This window comes from Benincasa hispida, chromosome 9 (genome assembly GCF_027475165.1).
Source record: "Benincasa hispida cultivar pf3 chromosome 9, pf3_genome.v1.1, whole genome shotgun sequence".
NCBI lineage: Eukaryota > Viridiplantae > Streptophyta > Magnoliopsida > Cucurbitales > Cucurbitaceae > Benincasa > Benincasa hispida.
In genome coordinates this window covers 85254889-85274219 of record NC_143486.1, presented here as the reverse complement: position 1 = coordinate 85274219, position 19331 = coordinate 85254889, and the positions used below count along the sequence as shown (strand labels likewise).

General features: G+C 34.9%; 3 protein-coding genes across 8 annotated transcripts; 2 read left to right on the top strand and 1 right to left on the bottom strand.

Annotated features, from left to right (window-relative positions):
- Positions 1 to 265: 265 nt before the first annotated feature.
- Positions 266 to 9751, top strand: LOC120086957 (Protein phosphatase 2C family protein). 6 transcript variants are annotated; one of them, XM_039043772.2, is made up of 11 exons: positions 266 to 789; positions 1658 to 1780; positions 1901 to 1964; positions 2564 to 2672; positions 3813 to 3966; positions 5291 to 5416; positions 5989 to 6112; positions 7072 to 7148; positions 7981 to 8033; positions 8360 to 8414; positions 9233 to 9751. In XM_039043772.2, exons 2-11 carry the CDS (start codon positions 1664 to 1666, stop codon positions 9449 to 9451), a joined length of 1098 nt encoding a protein of 365 aa, XP_038899700.1. In that variant the 5' UTR covers positions 266 to 789; positions 1658 to 1663; the 3' UTR covers positions 9452 to 9751. The 6 variants fall into 6 exon arrangements, with proteins under 6 accessions (XP_038899700.1, XP_038899704.1, XP_090173857.1 ...); XM_039043776.2 differs by having other exon boundaries at positions 294 to 768; XM_090317731.1 differs by having other exon boundaries at positions 355 to 637.
- A 692-nt stretch (positions 9752 to 10443) lies between these two features.
- PGR3 (proton gradient regulation 3) lies at positions 10444 to 14523 on the bottom strand. Its single transcript, XM_039041986.2, has one exon. It carries the CDS (start codon positions 13997 to 13999, stop codon positions 10688 to 10690), a length of 3312 nt encoding a protein of 1103 aa, XP_038897914.2. The 5' UTR covers positions 14000 to 14523; the 3' UTR covers positions 10444 to 10687.
- A 2333-nt stretch (positions 14524 to 16856) lies between these two features.
- LOC120085553 (Sas10/Utp3/C1D family) lies at positions 16857 to 19323 on the top strand. Its single transcript, XM_039041580.2, has 6 exons — positions 16857 to 17354; positions 17453 to 17508; positions 17627 to 17681; positions 17790 to 17870; positions 17961 to 18211; positions 18792 to 19323. The coding sequence occupies exons 1-5, from the start codon at positions 17147 to 17149 to the stop codon at positions 18191 to 18193; spliced, it is 633 nt and encodes a 210-aa protein (XP_038897508.1). The 5' UTR covers positions 16857 to 17146; the 3' UTR covers positions 18194 to 18211; positions 18792 to 19323.
- Positions 19324 to 19331: the final 8 nt, after the last annotated feature.

Sequence of the window (19331 nt, the reverse complement as noted above, 5' to 3'; positions counted from 1 at the left end):
CATATAAAATTATTATAATTATTTAACCAATTTCAATGTAAAAAAACAAACATCATGGACTAATTTTTGGAATACCAAAATTTAAAAGGTATGAAACTCGAAGTGAGAGACCAATAGATAATACTTTGGTACATAAGCGTAAAAAAACTTAAATATTCTTTTTAAAAAAAGAAATAAAGGTTTGCCATGTGGCAAAATGTGGTTGGATGGATGGATGAGATGAGTTTTAAATAGTTTTCTAACCAGATTTAACTGCATTTAATTTAAACTGAAGTATTTTATTAGTTATTAATAATCCACTAATGAATGGAGAAGTAAATCATGAAATGCCCGCGCTTACAAGCTCTGGTCGGCGCGCAAAGAGCCATTCGCTTCATCGGTCGACGGACAAAGCCATGGCTCGCCGCCATAGCCAAGCCCTTCCGTGCAGTTGGAACCGTGTGCTACAGTTAATCGAGTGCTTTTTCATGGTGGTTTTGTAGTCGTGGGCTGGCCTGGCCATGAGAAAGAAAAACAAAGTGAAAAAGGTGTGAAAACGAGAGAGAAATTGACCGATTGAGACTGACATTAGCCTCCTGGTCGAACGAGAAAGTGAAAATTTATGAAATGATTTTACCAAGAATCGTAAACGAAACAGGTGGAGACTAGAAAACGACTGTATTTATACCATTGCTGCAGTGGAGCTTGCTTTTTTCGATTTCGGTTTCCATTTCAGAAGATTACACACACTTTTCTTCTACCATCGCTGTTTGTTTCTAGCAATTTCTCGTATGATTGGTTTCTCTCGTGGTTTGTTCCTTTTTCCCCATTCTATTGCTGACTTTTTTCGAGATTTCACGTGGATTTTCATAGATTTATGAGAAAAGCTTGCTTTCGCATCACTTTTCTCACTTGCCTGGAATTTGGAATATTTTCTACTTTGAATAGTACGTATATTGGGATTGCAGACAGAATTTTCACTTTTGCCGTGTTCAGATTTTTATTTCTGTTTTATCATGATTCTGGTTTTCGATAACCTATCTTCAGTATTTTGCATCTTAGTCTTAATTCTAGGCATTCAGTTGTCAGGATTACTGGGTATGTAGTGATTTCGAAATTCCCCTCTTCCCTTGTTGATCGAAGTTTCTAGTGAAATTTGGATCTCATTTTCCCATTAACATATCCAACTGAACTGTGGGATCCTCGAGATTAGATGTTCTTCTATTCCATTTCGCACCTTTTTTATAGTGTTGGTAGTTTTGATTATGTAATTTGATGATTATTTTATATTTACCTTCGAAGCTGTTTCGCTCCCTGGTTTTATGTTTGATGCCGATGTATATATTAATGGATTAACCTTAACCCTGCAAGTGGACGAACAGAAGTTCCTAGGGGGTCCTCCCTCATAATTTCTTCCCCTTTAATAAATATTCTTAGTCTTGAATAACAAATAGGATTTTTTTTGTTATATTCTGGCAAGTGGATCTGTTAGGCTGATCAGGAAATGGGCACATAGAATTGTATACATTTTTTTTTTATTTTTTGTTGTTGGTTTCAGAGTTATGTTTATACACTCTTCTCCTACACTCTGAAATTATGTGTCACATGTTCTTCCCTTCCTGTGTGGATTCTAAGGGTGATATTTCTTGACCTCTTCTTCGTTCTATTTAAATGTCAGATTGAAATGGGTATATACCTCAGCAATCCCAAAACTGAGAAGTCCTCTGAAGATGGTGAGAATAGATGGCTTAGATATGGACTATCGTCTATGCAAGGATGGCGTGCTACAATGGAAGATGCTGTAAGTAATCAATCAAATGGCTGTACTCTCTATTTGGTTGATAAGAACTCAATTAAATTTCTTCTTTTCAAAATTTTGCATTTCTGTTGCATTGATATGCTTCTATTCACTGGCTTGTAGCATGCTGCAGTTCCTGATCTGGATTCCTGCACTTCCTTCTTTGGTGTTTATGATGGCCATGGTGGTAAGAATGCATGTCTCTGTCAGGTGCTCTTGTGTATAGGTTTCTTTTTAGTGTGTGTGTGTGTGTGGGGGGGGGGGGGGGCATAAATTTCTTCTGTTTTGGATGTGGCTAGTTCAATTCTTAGCTACTACAATTATGAGTAATATGAATGGAGAAAATAGCCTGTCGTGATCATTACTTTTTTTCTTTGTTTTTTCCAAAAATTCCCCACGGAGGATTTGACAACTGACAAAAAATGAAAATACTGCTTGAAGGATTCGTAAACAGTAACACTTAATAACATTGAGGAAATCTTATTTCTATTTTTATTCATATCGTACGTCTACTGGAATTAAATAGCTATTTGAGAGGGACAATCCAAAAGAAATTCAATGTAGAAGAAAAGCAACGAACACAATTTTGTTAAAGAAATTACTCATTGACATTCAAAATTAAGAAAATATGGGGCTGGTTTGGAATTTAAGCATGAATCTTTTTCATTAATGAATGGAGAGAGCTTCAAATGTCTACAACTGCATTACATGGTAATTGCTTTTTGTAACGAGTCTGAATAATTTAAACTTGATATGGTTGTTTATATAATATGTTCGACTATTCAGGTAAGGTGGTTGCAAAGTTTTGTGCCAAGTACCTACATCAGCAAGTGAAGAAAAATGAAACTTGTGCGGCTGGAGATTTAGGATCTTCTGTGCAGAAAGCATTCTTCAGGTTATTTCTCACCAGTGGGCTATGAGTCAGAGTCGGTGTTTTTATTTCTATTTCTCAAATTGTTGGGTGTTCGGGCTTGTCAAGTGGATCTGGATGCTGTTTCTCTGGATTGAAAGAAATAGGTGGTTCTTTAAAGGAGTGGAAGAGATAAGAAGTTCTCATGATCCTTTGATTTTTGCATTTCTCAAAGGGAAGTACATAAGAAGACTTTCCCTATCTCCCTTTCTTCTTTTGTTTTTTTTTTTTTTTCCTTCCTTGATTCCAACTAGAGAAATCCTTTTTCCTCTACTTCCTTTCTGAGTTTGAATCCCCAGGTTAGTTATGCTGTGTCTCCTGCTTGTTCAATTCTTTTCTTCTCTTCCTTTTTATTTTATTTTATAATATATAGAGAAAACCAAGCTTTCATTGAGACCTTTTATGAGTTTTTGTTGCATGGATAGAAAACCAAGAGTTCTTGGTGGAGTTTATGAATAAGATTACACACAAGCATCCGATTAACCTTAGGTTTATGAGATAGCACTAACTATGAGACACATTGGTTGTTGAAAAATATACGACTCAAGGAAGATGCCTTCCTTGGTTGGTCTATTGCATTCTTTGTTGGAGGTGGAGGAAGGTCTAAATCATGTACTTTGGAGTTGCAATTATGCTCAGTCAGTTTGGTGTTACTTTTTTGGTGTGTTAGGTACAGCTTGCCCAACAGTCTTTAGTGTATGAGCGAAGAGTTTCTCCTTCATCCATTATTTTGGGAGAAGGGGTGATTTTTATGGCAAGCTGGGTGTTTGCTTTGTTCTGGTGTTTTTGGGAGAGAAACAATATAATTTTCAAAGGGGTTGATTGGGATTCTTTGATATTTTGTCCTTGTGAGATTCCATATTTCTCTGGCATCGATGACAACCTCTTTTTCGTGACTATTCGCTAGGTCTTATTCTAATATTCTGCTTGATTGGAGTCCCTTTTGTGGTTTTTTTCTTTTTTAAATGCTCAATGAAAGTTGTTTTTTTTTATTAATAAAAAAAAATAATACGAATGAGAAAGGGACATTTTGTTATCCCAAAACGTTGGTCTATGGTTCCACCACCCTTCAACACCTTATTGTCTCACTTTTCTGAGTTTCCACCTTCTAACTAATTTTGGCAGAATGGATGAAATGATGCGTGGACAAAGAGGTTGGAGAGAATTAGCTGTTTTGGGTGATAGATTGAACAAGTTCACTGGCATGATAGAAGGGTTAATCTGGTCCCCGAAAAGCAGTGATGCAAATGACCTGGCTGATGATTGGGCTTTTGAGGAGGTATGGAATAGAAATTTAAGTTACCCTTTAATTTTAGATTACATTATCAATGGAATTTTGAATTAGCAAGTGTAATATCGCTTTTCCAACGTACATGTTACAAATGTGTAAATGGATGTTATTATTCATATTCATAATAATCATAACTAATATGTTTACCTTATGCATAAGATACGTTGTTATTCTCACAAATCAAGTACTACTCTTATTACTAAATGATTTTAATTGTCTCATAAATGTGCAAGTGAGAGTTATTTGGTCACTCAATCATAAGTAAACCAACACTCAAAATTGTTTAGAAGAGGAATCCGTTTACTATTTTTTTCTCTTAACTGGGCCATATTTTCCGTCAGAAATATTGAAAACCTGGTACAGGTACTTTCTATGAGTTGCAATGAAGGTCGTTTGGATTGATATCATGTACATTATTTTTCTTTTTTTCTTTTGTGGGGGGAAGGCAGGACTGTTGTATGAACTTGGTTTCGGTGGCGGATGTTAGGGATTTTTTCATCTGTAAAATAGTGTCAGTTGTCTCAACACTAAATGATGAGAGGATGTTTACAATCTCCCTTGATTTAGGGTGTGAGAACGAATGCCTTATAAATCCCCTACTTGTGATCGTCCTTCTCCTGCCTAGTGAAACATCATCTTAGGACTCAGAACTTGCCTTCTGGAGAATCCCTTAAACTTATGTGCATTCCAACCTTATTCCCATTCTCTTTTGATCCACTGAGAAGCAAACACAACCATGGAATAAGGATAGGAAGATGACACTGTCAGTTTTTGAAAAATTAAGGCATTGATTTTATTTTATTCATTTTTTCTCAATAAAAACTCAGGTTTTTCCATTTAAAAAAAATCATGGCATGTGAGAAAAATTTGATTAAACTCTAACATTTATTAGCACATCTCAATAGCTATCGATGGATGCATAGGAGATCAAAATTTAAAATTGTGGATCAAGTAATATCTATAGAACATAATGTTTAAAAATTTAGGATAATCAATACACATGCAAGCAACCATGATATAAAATACTTACATCCTCCATAATGTAAAAACCCTAATTTTCTGAATTATTGTGTGTCCTTGTCTGTCATAAGTGAAGATGTCATGATCCTCAATTACTTTTGAACTGTAGAACATTGCCAAAAATTTATCTGCAAAATCCAGTTAATTGTAGTTTGAATCACCGATATGGAATCTGAATAGATCATTTCAGCTGCAACATTTTTTCTCCACTGCTTTCTTGTCATTTTACTTTTATCAGTCAAGTTCGTAAAAAAAGTAAGCATTTGAAATTCGAATTTAATAATGTTGGCAGGGCCCGCACTCTGATTTTACTGGTCCAACTTCCGGGTGTACAGCTTGTGTTGCAATTATTAGAAACAACAAACTTGTTGTTGCAAATGCTGGTGATTCTCGTTGTGTGCTATCAAGAAAAGGCCAGGTATTTTTTAAGCTTCAAAGTCTTGAGTATGGTTCTTTTTCGCACTACTGCTCTTAAGTAAAAAGATATATGCTAATTCTGGGTGCCAACAAATGAGAGTAATGACTTGGGGGCTGTATGGCAGCAATCTTTGAAACAGTTAAAATAAGAAATGGTTTTCCAATATAGATTCTAAGTTGTATTTTGTTTTCTCATGTATTTTCTAAATTAATTGGTTGTATGTAAGTATTAGTTATTATTTTAGGAATAATTTGATTTAAATGTATAGATCTTTTTAAATAAGTGTACAAATTTAGTTTGAAGAATAGTTTTATTAAATGGCAATAATAAACTATTTAATATATCAGTATGCAAAATTGTTTTGAAGAACAATTTTTAGATAAAGCAACCAAGAGCATTGTAATGTTTGGAATTTGATTTTGATACATGTACACGTTTAAGTACAGACGTTCAAAAGCTTAAAGTAAACATGAACTCTATACAAGGCATGTTGCACGTGGATTGTACAATTGAGGAGTTTAGTGAAATGGCTTTCATGCTTTATAATTCCTGACGTGGTTACTCTTGTACAGGCCCACAGTCTTTCTAGAGATCACAAGCCTGATCTTGAGGCTGAGAAGGATAGAATTCTGAAAGCTGGCGGTTTTATTCATGCTGGACGAGTCAATGGTAGCTTGAACCTTGCCAGAGCTATTGGTATGTGAAAATCTACGTAGCAAATTTCTCTCTGATCTGGCCCTAGAACAGTCTTGTTATTTGATTAGAGACTGCAAGTTCCTTTAATAGATTTTTTTTAACGTTTATGTACCATTTTGGCCCTTGCAGTTCAGGACTTATTTCATTTTAGTCCCTACATTTTTACATGTCAATATGAGCGTAGTTCAACTGGCAAGATTAAGGAGTGAAGGCTCAAATCCTCCACCTTGCATATTATTGAACTCAAAAAGCTTTTAAATGTCCAAATTAGTCTCCATGACTACAATACGTAGCCCCCAAAATTAGTTATGGTTAACTTTTGCTAAAGAGTCCCCATCTCTTTCTACCTAGGAACTTGAAATATATTTACGTGGTGGATTATCTTGAACAGGAAATAAACTAACTTCAAACTAACGGGAGAGATTAATTTTAAGATTTGTTGAAAAAGTACCCGAACCAAGTTTGGACATTTAAAACTTCAGGGATTAAAATAAAACAAGTTTCAAAGTACTGTGACCAATTAAAATAGAACAAGTTAGAAAGTATTGGGACCGAAAATGATATTTTATCCTTTGTTTTGTGTCCAATAGCATGGTTGTTCTACTATCGTACTATTTACTTCCTCACTTTGCTGTAGCTCCTAGACTAACTTTGCGTAGCTCCTAGACTAACTTGTAGTAGTTTGGACTTGTAGCTTTTTTCTGGTTCACAAATGCAAGCTGAAGATTGAAGCTTTTAGCATTTTAAATGGATTCACTCGATGAAAGTTGTTAGACGTGAAAGAAGGGTGAAAACCAATGCTCTTCTCTCTCATTGTCTCTTGAATCGAGAAGCAATGAACTGGAAGAGGAAAAAATAAATAATAAAACTTAGCAATTGAAACTTTTCTGGAGGTGATTTTTTCACTCGACCAATACCTATAGATTCCATATTCTAATCTCTTCTTTCGGCTGCTTCAGGTGACATGGAATTTAAGCAGAACAAATTTTTGCCTGCTGAAAAGCAAATTATTACTGCAAATCCTGATGTGACCACTGTACGTATTCTTCCTGCTGTTTTTACGATTCAAATTTCCATTGCTATTGTAAACACCACTATCTGCTTCTTTGACAAAGGGCTTAAAATTGTGGGTACTTTTTTTCCAATCAAATTTGTGGGTAGTTTCATGCGTGAAATTAATGTATTTTAACTTGGAGAATCCTAAATGATTTTTTCTTGGTTGAAATATCATTTCGGTCAACATACTTTGATATTTGTTCAATTTTAGTCCTTGTACTTTCAATAAATCTTAAATTAAGTCCCCATTGCTAGTTATTGTTGTATTTTTGCAAAAACTTTTTATTATCTATTAGCATTTTTATTATATATTTTTTTAAAAAATTCACATATTGTATTTTTTTACATGAAAATTATTATTATTTTTTAACCAATTTTGGTAAAAATTAACTCTGAGAGACTAAATTTAAGATTTATGGTAAGTACTATACATGGACTAAAATTGGACAATTGAAAATACCAAAACTAAAACTGAACAAATTTCAAAGTATAGGGACTAAAATGATACTTTTAACCTTTCTATTTATGGTAAATAAAAGTTATTTGTATCAAAAGGGGGAGTCATTCAACCCATAATTCTTACAAAATTCTTTGACATGGGAAGTGAAAGAGGTCAGTCCTAGATCTCACCATATCCTCTTCTCTCTCTCACCCATGAAAATTCTTCTCTCTCTTTCCTTTTCAAAATTCTCAAAGACTGGATAAAAGAAGCTTCAGACTTTCATTGTACTTGAATGATTAATTGCTTCAAGCTCTTTACTTCTCAAAATAGATCTACAATTTTAATGACACTCTTTTTATTTTTTAACTAGGTCGAGCTTTGCGACGATGATGAGTTTATTGTGATAGCTTGTGATGGTATATGGTATGCATTTATGGTTTATCTTTGTCTTGGTTTTTGTTTTCAATTTTTTATTATATATCTATATCAATTGCAGTCTTCTTAATATAATAGTATTGGTATTTCACTTAGCCTTGTGTAAACTCCTTTTGTAGGCTTGTTTTTTCATACACACTTGTATAATCTTTTATTCTTCTCTATAAAAGTTCAGTTCTTTACCAAAAAAATTACTTTCTTTTGGCATGATAATGCTAATCGTGCTTATTAGTTTGAACAATATATTGAATTTAGTTTTCTCGAAGTAATCTTGAAATTTTGTGCTGATATGTATTCTTATGGTTTTCTATCAGGGATTGCATGTCTAACCAGCAACTGGTAGATTTTATACATGAACAGCTAAAATCAGTAAGTAGAATATTTTATTGTTCAACAATGAAAATCAGGTGTTGTTGTTTAGCTGAGCTGATATTTTTCAAATACTTGGGTATTGTATTTGTCCCTCCCTCTTGAGAAAACTCTGACCGCTTCAATTAACCACAAAAGTTTTAAATTAGTGACTTCTCGACCTAGAAGCTTGAACAAAGACCTTGAGGATATTTCCATTCCTTGGGAATTTTCTTTTACGACTAAAATACCATTTTGACCCTTACATGTCTACCCTTTAGATTTCATTCTATTTAAGTACTTGTATTTTCAATTATCTAAATAAATTTATGTACTATTAATAAATCTTAAATTTAGTTTTTTTTTTCCTCCCAATAAATCTTTAGTCGTATATAGTGTTTTTCCCCCTCCAAAATTGGTTAAATAATAACCATAATATACACTGAATTAAAAGAAATGTTAAGAGACTTACTTTTTTTAAAAAAAGAACCATAAATTAACAAGTATTATTTTTAAGATTTATTGAAAGAGGGACTAAATTTTAATATTTGAAAGTAAAAATACTAAAGTGGGGGTGGAACCCAAAGTATAGACCAAATAGTATTCGAGCCGTGGGGACATTTTATAGACCAAAATGTATCTTTTATTGATATTCATCAAACCACATCCTTCATTCATTGGCACAGTCTCTTCATTCATTGGCTTAGCCTCTTTTGGATTAAACCGTGAGGACACTCAATAAATTTTACTGCCAGGCCATTTTCATGGATTACAAAAACATAGATGATGCCTATTCTCTCTGTCTTCTGATTAGTTGATAAATGCAATTAACTATGCAGGAAAGTAAACTCTCCGTGGTTGTTGAGAGAGTACTTGATAGGTGTTTGGCACCTTCCACAGCTGTTGGCGAGGGATGTGATAACATGACCATGATTTTGGTGCAGTTTAAGAAAGATATTCAATCAAACTCCTCTCTGGATGAGCAAACTTCAACTGTCGCCACCACCTGTGCCGAATCAGACAGCACCGAATCGATGCAAAAAGATGAATTGAGCTAGTGACTTTGACCTCACATATGATTTCTTCTGTTGTGGTTTCTTTCTAATAGGAGTACAGTACTTATACTTCTTCCCATTTGCTATGAAATATGGATTCTGGGATTGGTAACCATAGATGTCTTAGTTGAGATTCGACCGATCGGATTACCAAAAACATTCCCTTTTTTCCTCTTCTAGTGCTTGAGTGTAGACTGAGATCAACTACTTTAAAAATGTACAGTTTTCTGTAAAATCAGCTAGCTCTCTAAGAATCTTGAACGATAAAGCCTCCATTAGAATGAAATTTCCCATTCTAATTTCTTCCCTGTTTGAACATTCTGGGTTAAATGTTCTTGTTTATCCTTTCATACTCGTAGTTGTAGCTCCTAGATCCATGAACTTTTGAGCGATTGTTAAATTAGAGATTTAATGAATCCTTTAAACTCTAATAAAATTTAGGTCCTGATTGATAACCATTTGGTTTTTGGTTTTTTGTTTTTAAAATTAAGCTTATAGACACTATTTTTACCTCCAAATTTCTTCATTTGTTATCTACTTTTTACCCATGATTTAAAAAACAAACCAAATTTTGAGAACTAAAAAACAGCTTTAAAAAATTTTGTGTTTTGTTTTTGAAATTTGGTTAAGAAGTCAATCAGTGTACTAAAAAAATATGTAAATCATTGTAAGAAATGAGGAAAAAATAAACTTAATTTTCAAAAATAAAAAACAAAAAATGAAATGATTACCAAATGGGACATTCATCTTTTAAGATTATGCTTGTTGTATCATAGCCATTCTAATCATGTTTTTATCTTCCCTAAACATTTGAACTATTGGTCAAATTATAAAATCAAAAATAAATTTTGACCAAAAGTAGTGTTTGTAGGCTTAATTGTCAAATCCACCTTATGATCATGCTATGCTACTTTTGCCACTACTGATTTCCTCCAATTGAATGTTTTCCCTTCCATTTTAGCTTCCGTGAGGAAGATTTGTATAAATGAATACAATGGATAAAAGATTCTACAACTTTTATAAATGATGTTACTATACATATATCTATATATGCTACAGCTCATGTCAGGTGTAATGTCCTCAATAGTCACTTATCAAGGTCTGCTCTAAAAAGCCAGACTTTGCAGCAACTAACAAGATGGGCAAGAAAACTAATAAGTGCGATCACTTGTATTCCTGAATCTAAAAGATACTATTCAGATATCTACAACTTGTGCTCTCAATAGTATGCATGATACTTCAAGATTGATTAGGGAGCTGTGCATACGTACCGACGTTGGGGTTGCAGCCACCGACCATCATGTTCTTGTAGACTGTATAAGCGTGCTCGGGGTTCCCCGACATGCTGTACCCTCGAATCAGAGCATTATAAGTGAAGACATCAGGTTCTAAACCTGCAAGTTGAAGCTCTTCATAAATTCTCTTGGCTTGTTCTACCATTCCGGCAAGCCCAAGATTAAGCATCAATGAATTATATGTGTACAGGTCAGGAACAATGCCTCTGTTTCGCATTTCATTGTATAAAGAGAGAGCTTCCTCCATCCTCTGCGATTTTCCGAGACCATTTATTATACGATTATAAGCAATAAAATCAGGATCAAGACCAGTCGATTTCAGTTCCTCGAAATAATATAAAGCTTCATCAACTCTTCCGGCAAGGCAGAGGCAATCTACAAGAATGGTATATGATTTCAAGTCTGGCCTTATACCCTCATTCACCATCCTTTTAAACAACTGACAAGCAGTTTCTGTATCACTTGTTTTTCCATATCCATTTATCAGAATGTTGAATATTGCACAGTTTGGCTTGCATCCATAGTCTGACATCTCTTCAAAGAGCCACATCGCTTCCTCCAAGCGCCCCACTTTTGCTAGTCCGTCTATCAGAGGGCCATAAGTACGAGGAGTGGGGCGGAAATCACTACTAACAAGATCATAGTAAAAATCTAAAGCCTTATCCAAGTTATTAGATTTTGCAAGACTGGAGATGACAATGTTGTAAGTTATGGCGTCTGGCTTGCATCTCCTTGAAATCATTTCCTTGTACAGTTCAAAGAGTTCAGTGACCTCTCCAGACTTTCCATGAACCGCGAGTAACATGTTGTAAGTAAAAGCATCGGGAGCACAGCCGACATTCTTCATATCCTGAAAAAGATCCCAGGCCTTTTCGGTGTAATGGACTTCAAGAAGCTCACCTATCAAACAATTATATGAAGCCAGCGTTGGATTGATTCCCAGACTCTTTGTAAATTTCTCAAATATTTGATAAGCATAAAGTGCTCTCTTATGCTTACACAAAACTCTAACTAGAGGTATTAAGAACGAGTCTTCCCTGCAAATCCCATTCAATACCAATTCTTCAGCAAATATAATAGCCTTGTCCATCTCAGCTTCAACTAAAGTACCTCCCATTAAATCTTCCCAGAAAGATCTATTTACACGAAACTGGACCTGGTACATAAAATCCTTTGCAATCTTTATAGCATCCACTATCCGCCCACACTTCACAATGCCAGGAAGGAGGGTACATATTGTGACATGATCAGGGTACATTGACTTCTTCAACTGGTGGAAGAACCAGAATGCATAATTTACTTTGTTTTCTTTGATCAGGCCATAAATAACGGTGTTGTAGGTCAAGACATCAGGTTTACAGTCCGTTACTGTCATTTTAGAAAACATTTTCAAAGCCAATTCAACCTCATCATTTTTGCAAAAGCAATCCAGGAGCGTGTTAAAAGATATTGTGTTTGGAGAACAACTTTGCTTAATCATACTTTCAAATAATTCAACGGCTTTCTGGACTCGACCCTCTTTCCCTAATCCAGAGAGTAACGTATTATAGGTCACAACTGTTGGAGAAAGCTTCATGTCCTTCATTCTGTCAAACATTTGCCATGCTTCATCAACTCGTCCAGCCTTGTAAAGTGAATCAATCAAAGAGTTAACCACAATCACATCAGGTTCACATCCATTTCTTATCATTTCAGAGAGGAAATTCACTGCCTCATCTACTTGTCCTACTTTGCTATAGCACTTCATCATCATGTTATAGGTCACCGAATCTGGAGAAAGACCAATCTCTCTGAGCCCATTGAACATGTTTTTTGCTTCTCTCAGCCTCCCCATTTCAGCAAGGCTATACAACGATGCATTGCATGCTACAATATTTGGAACAATTCCTCTAGCTTTCATCTTCTCAAAGGTCTCAACAGCTTTGCCAGTATCTCCGGACTTTCCAAAATAGTCAATAAAAATAATGTATGTATAAGCAGTAGGTTGAACACCTAGGGATTCCATGGTATCTAAAAGCTTTAGTGCATCATCAATTCTACCCGCCTTCAAAAGCCCACAAATAAGTGTGTTATAAGTATGAAGATTTGGCAAGATACCTTGCTTTCTCATGACATCAAATGTAGCAAATGCCTCATCGAAGTCTCCGGCTTTGCATAACGCATCAACAAGAATAGTGAAGGTAACTACATCAGGCATATACCCATCTGCTTCCATCTGACTCCAGAATTCTTTAACGGTGTCCAAGTCTCCAAAATCATTGAACTTGTCCAACAGAGTAATGTAGATTACTTGATCAGGTTTGTGACCATTAGCTTTCATCTTTACAAATAATTCCTTGGCATTTTCCAACCGTCCTGCATTACAAAGAGCGTCAATGAGGACTGTATAAGTAACAAGGTCAGGTCCACAACCTTCATCATCCATTCTTCTAAATATTTCATATGCCTCATCAATTTTCCCAGCCCTCCCTAGTACTCTTATGCATATTGTGAATGTGTAAACATTTGGCCTCAATCCCAAACTTTCCATCTCTTTCAACAGAACCATTACCGTTTCTGAGTCCCTCTTCTTTCCCAACGCAACCATAAGTGCTGAATATGTTTTCAGGCTAGGCTTAAGCCCTTCTGAAATCATTCTTCTATAAACTTCCAAGGCCTCGCCACAGAATCCTGATTGAATCAACAAATGGATCAATCCATTGTATGAATATGCATTCAAGATATATCCAGCTCTTCTCATCTTCTTTAGCGCAATTGTCACCTGCCGAAGCCCACCTCTGATGGAAAGAGCTTTAAAGATAGTCAAATAAGTGTTCAAATCTCTCCTAATAATTTTCTTCTGCATCAATTCAAAAATAGCAGCCATATCCTCCACCTTGTCATGCACTCTTAAAAATTCAAGCATGAAATTGCACGTCTCAGTGGTATGCAAAACATTAGGAAACTCAGATATGGAGTAAAAGTAAGAAAGAGCACATATAGGACCCTTCATCGATTTCAAAACCCGAAGAATTTCATCTTCGGACACTGGAATTTTCGTCTTTCCTTTTACCACCATCACTTGCTCCGGATTTTGCAACGCAAGCCGGCAAAAATCCTTCCGCTTCTTCCTGTGCTTCTTCCAATTCGCCATAGACAAAGTCGCAGTTTGAAAATCCCCCAAACTTTCCCATATCAATCCTCTAAACAATCCATTATAGCTCGAAACATATATCTGACATTCACTAAAAGCACCATTGCAACAAGTGCCGAACATACTCAAAGATGTAACGATTACAAGTGATATCAGAACATTTTAATCAACAACATGAATGAATACGTTCCGTTTGGCGAATTGACTTTGCCAGTGGATGATTGTTGTATGATGATTATCACTCTTCACAAAGCTAACCAAGTAAATTAAACTTACATTACCTCAAATCCTTCGTAATAGCATTTTTGGGCCAGTTAGGGGCTGGGTTCCAATAGAATTCAGAGAAAAGTTGGAGGTCCAAGCCTCCATGATCTCCTGAGATATGTAATTCCTCTGGTTTGGCGTTTTCATCGTGACGATAAACCTCGAGATGGAAACATTAAGGTAAAAGGTAGCTTGCAACGATTGCGGTAGCGAGTGAGACGAGAGAAGAAGAGAAAGAAAATGGTATAGAGTGTGAAAAGAGTCCAACAATGGCAATTGTGATCAAAGACGGGGCGAACTTGCTTGTGCGGCTGTGAGCCTGCTACAAAGATAGGGAGATGACCGAAATGGATATTTTTATTTTTATTTCTATTTTTCGGAAACAAAATGAGTGAAAATTAGGAAGGGGTGGAGAAGGAACGAAGGTGACAGGGCTAAGGTTTATTTTTATTTAGGTTTTTTTTAATATAAATATATAATGAAATATGGAGAAAAGTAGATGAAGAATATTGTTTTGGATTTTTTTTAAAAAAAATATTTTTTTAGTCTCTGATTTGAACTTTTTAATCCCTCAATTTTGAATAATAGTTTAAAAGACCCTCCTTTCGTAAATGATATATTATTATTATTAATAAAATAACAATAATTAAAAGGATAATTGTAATTGATAACATTTTTTGAAATAATAATCAAATATATATGATATCATTTTAAAAAATTGAAAACATAGCAAAATTTTAATCGACAATAGACTTCTATCGCTGATAGACCTTTACCAACTATATGGACTATCCCGGACAGACTACCACATTATATTATATCGACCAATATTTAGGTGTGATTGCTACATTTATAATTAAAATAGTAATTAAAGAAAACAAATTTCTCTTTCCTCTTTTTCTCTCTCTTCCTCTTTCTTCATCCCCTTCTTCCCTAAAGGCCAGGTCATGGACAGGAGCACCTCCCCTCTACTCGACCCACTTCCTGTTTCGGCATTGTAATCGTTTCTTATAAAGATTGAACCGAACCCAAAAGGGAGGAACCTGATACGCTTTTCAAATTTGTTTTTCTTAACTTTGATGGGTTGAATTCAGAGGATTTGATGGGCTGTAATGCCAATATTCTTCCTCCTCTGCTAGGATCTTTTCGGATCTTTTCAATTTCCGCCTCTCTTTTCCATTTTCGTAGATTATTGTCTTCCAAAGCTTTCAACTCATGAACAAATTATTAATGGTCTGCATCGTTTAATCTGTTTTCCATTTTTATTTCCTTGAATCTTTGCATATTTTCTTCTTAACGAAGCTCTCTGGTTTCTCTTGAATTCTGTCTTTTTAAGTAAGTATTAGAACTATCCTTCATAATTGACTTGGCCTAGTAGGGAAGAAGGAGGAGGAGAGAGCAGCAGAGGTGCCGGCTAGAAGAGTGGGGGAGAGGACAGATAAATTTGTTTTCTTTGATTACTATTTTAATTATTGTTATTTTATTTAAAATAATAATAAAAATATCGGCCTTTTAAATTTATCCTTCCTAATTAAGGGATTAAAATGTCTAAATTAAAATGATAGAAACTAAATGAATCTATTCATCAAAATTTAGGAACCGATAAGATATTTTTCCTTTTTTTTTTCTCTTCCTTTTAATACAATTTCATTAGGAGTTGTTTCTTTTGATTTAACTTAATTGAATTTCAACCCACGCTTTTTTATTATATAAATATTATATTTAATTTTCAAATTTTCTTATTTAACATGTATACATTTGAATTGTACATTTAAATTTAGGTTATATATATATATATATATATATATATATATATATATAATTTGATAGATAATATTTAATTGACTTCAAGAAAAAAACCAAGAATTTAAATGAAAATTTATGTGGAGTGAAAAATGAAATGGGAAGTGGATGAAAAAGTTATTCTCTATCCTATCTTACCATATGCATATCTTTAATGATGACATGAAAAAGTTTGAGGATCCAATTTTCTATTCTAAGTCATAACTATACCAGTTAGATGTTAATTTATGTATACAAAAAAAATCTAGAGGTAATATTAAAACATTTGAAAGTATGGGAGTATTTTTTAAATAGATGAGATTGAAGGAAGAAAAAATATGGTCGGTCTACTAGAGGACCCAAAATTGAGAGAGAAAATGGAAATTGCCCTACCTTACGAATTCAAAGGTTTTTTTTTTTTTTTTTCATTTTTTACATTTTACGAACTTCATATTCGGATAAAATTATCAAAATAAAATCTCACGCATGTGGATTAACCTTTACCCTCCCTCTTCGCTCTCCCACTCTCTCAACCTCATATGTTTCTTGATTTCTTCACTTTCTCTCGCTTGCACTCTCGCACATTCACTTTCTTGCTATTTGCTCTCCTCACTATCTCAACTTCATTTTTTTCTTGATTTCCTCTCTTTTTCGCTCTTCGCTATCTCGCTCCATTGCATCTAAAGTTTTGAATAATATTCTAATGGCCAACGACGATACTTCTGCAATGTTCTAATACCCAATTACAAATAGATAAAAGGAAAAATGGAGAATGATGAATACAAATGTAGAAGGAAAATTGAGAAGATGAAGAGAAATTGAGATGAAGGGTATTTTAATAACTTTGGTTCACGATGATGTAGTAAAAACTATTTTAAGGAAAATCCAGAAGATGAAGAGAAATTGAGATAAAGGGTAGTTTTGTAACTTTGACGATGACGTAGCAAAAACCATTTGGGGGTAAATTTGGTCTTTTCAATCATCTTAAAAAATCTCCACATACTGAGATCGAAAGTGCATCGTCTCAAACTGCCGCTGTAAACTTCCTCCAGTTCGAACCCGAAAGCCCTAACCGTCCACTTTCCCGTATGTAATTATCAACGACAACGGTCTCATCTCCCCTCCGCCGTCGCCATCTTCTTCTAAGAATTTGAATCTCGTATCTTCGTTTTCTTTGTGTGCCAGTGGCCGTGATAGAGACGGAGTTCAAAATTGGGGCCAAATATGGAGGGAGGTGTTCGAGATTTTGCTGTGGTGCCCGAGAAAGTGATGGATTCAGTGAAGATGACATTAGACAATGTAGAGCAAGTCCAAACTCACCTTATTTCCTTCTTGTCTATCGCCGAGCCTGAAGTCCTTGCCCAAATGCAGCCTCTCCAACGGGCTCAGTCTATGCTTTTGCTTGCTAAAGTCACTACCACTCTCTTTGCATGTAAAATTTCGTTCATTACTAATAGTTCTTGATTTTTTTTTGTCTTGTTTATTTTGTATTATGGAGGCTAAGTTTTTGTTTGTTTTGGTAATTTGCAGTGAAGTTGAGGTGTAGCGGAGTTCTTCTTGATGATCATCCTATCAAATCAGAGCTTGTAATTATTCTCATACCTTGTATCTGGTGATTAAAGCTGAAATTTGCTCACATGGGTTGTCATGTTATTCTCCCATTGTTGTTCAAATGTTCATTCTTATTTTCTGTTATGCATGTAGGAGAGATTAAGCTTGTATCAAGACAAACTAGAACGGTTCATTGGCCTGAGTAAAGGTATGTTTGAGTTCTGATTTTTTAGTTTACATCAGCATTTTTTCTTTGTTGTTTCTACTTTCCTTTCACGGTAGATTGATAATTTTGCATTTAAATTTGTTCATGAAGCACCATTGAAGCGTTCTACTACCTTGAACTATCAAGCAGCCACTCGCTTTATTGAGCATTCTCTGCCTGATCTCACCCAAGGTTGGTTGATTTTGTTTCCTTTTTTGTTTTCGGGAGGAGCTTTATGTGGTGGATTCCGTTTGATCAAGGAAATATTTCAATATTTTTCAGAGCAAAAGCTGAGTATGAGGGATATTAGTAGGGGAAAGGGGCCAAAAATGAAGCAATTAGAGAGAAACGTACAAAAGAAGAGGAAGTATCAGTCTAATGAAAAACAATCTGTTCAAACTGCTGCTAAGGAATTTCTTGAGAAAGCAGCTCGTGAGCTTCTTGGTGATAGTAATGGAGGTTTGCAGGGTCCACTGTGTGGGGATGCTTCAGATGATGGCCTGCAGGAGGACTGACTCCTGACCTTCACTTTGGTACCTGCTTATCACATTTATTTCTGATTTTGGCGTCCTTTTTTAATAAATGCAAGCTTTTCCATATGATTGTTGATAGAATGAATTTTGATTTTCTTAATAAAATTTTCATTTGAGTTCTATTGCTCATTCTTGTACACTGATTGTTGTTAGCTTGCTTCGCTCAGCCGTATGGATTTGAGTTTTAAATTTAGAATTGTAGTCTGTTTATGGACCTCTTTGATGTGTTTTTACATCTTGATATGTATATCATAGCCGAAGGCCAATTAGGATTAGCGTTCTAAGTACTTAAAAACTTTAAAATACATTTATAAGCACTTAGAAAGTCAATCCAAACAAGCTTGAAGCATTTTTGTAGCAAAGTTTTGATTGCAACAAATATAGTTTTTCTTCAATTGAACTGCCTCCCCTTCCCTCAGCAAACTGAACTGCCTCCCCTTCCCTCAACAAATATACGATAAATTAAAATGATTTTTGTTCATCCCATGCAAACAAATCTAATACTTCCCTTCATATATTCACATTTATGTGCCATGTATTCCTCTATGTTTTAACACTTCCTTACCTTTACATCTTTCAGGAGTATGAAAACCAGATTCTCTTGTGCCCTTTTTTATCCCAACTCTCGAAGAAGTGGTCCATTTTGAAGTTGGATTTGGATCGTCTGTTTTTCCTTTTTCCCCTTCTAGTTTCTCTTAGGTCATTAATCGTTTTCCCTTTACTTTGTTTACAAGTCATTATATATATATATATATGCATTTGGAGTTTCAATCCCATCATAAGTTACTATTAGGACAGGATCTGGTTGAGATTTTGACACTCTACTCTTTCTCACGGGATGGTCTTCCTGGTCTTTTGTTTTCTCCCCATTTTGTTTTCTCAACAGGGTCATATGAACAAGACATGATCATGATCAAAGGAGTCTGTGCCTTTTACATGCAAAGTAGCCTACTTTGGTAGCTGAGTTTCTAGTTTTTTTGGGTCTGTATAATCAGTTATCATCTTGTTACTTGGATTAGCCTTTTTGTCATAAATTAATAATAGCATGTTCGTTTCGATGCCCCTATCGAAGCAGGGACTTCGTGAGAGATGTGGCTCGAAAAATACCAGAATCGCTGTT

Coding starts and splice junctions, on each gene's coding strand:
- LOC120086957 (XM_039043772.2), top strand. CDS start 1,664: ATGGGTATATACCTCAGCAATCCCAAAACTGAGAAGTCCTCTGAAGAT. Junction 6,113..7,071: donor GAACCTTGCCAGAGCTATTG/GTATGTGAAAAT, acceptor CGGCTGCTTCAG/GTGACATGGAATTTAAGCAG. Junction 7,149..7,980: donor CAAATCCTGATGTGACCACT/GTACGTATTCTT, acceptor TTTTTTAACTAG/GTCGAGCTTTGCGACGATGA.
- PGR3 (XM_039041986.2), bottom strand. CDS start 13,999: ATGTTCGGCACTTGTTGCAATGGTGCTTTTAGTGAATGTCAGATATAT.
- LOC120085553 (XM_039041580.2), top strand. CDS start 17,147: ATGGAGGGAGGTGTTCGAGATTTTGCTGTGGTGCCCGAGAAAGTGATG. Junction 17,682..17,789: donor GTTCATTGGCCTGAGTAAAG/GTATGTTTGAGT, acceptor TTGTTCATGAAG/CACCATTGAAGCGTTCTACT. Junction 17,871..17,960: donor TCTGCCTGATCTCACCCAAG/GTTGGTTGATTT, acceptor AATATTTTTCAG/AGCAAAAGCTGAGTATGAGG.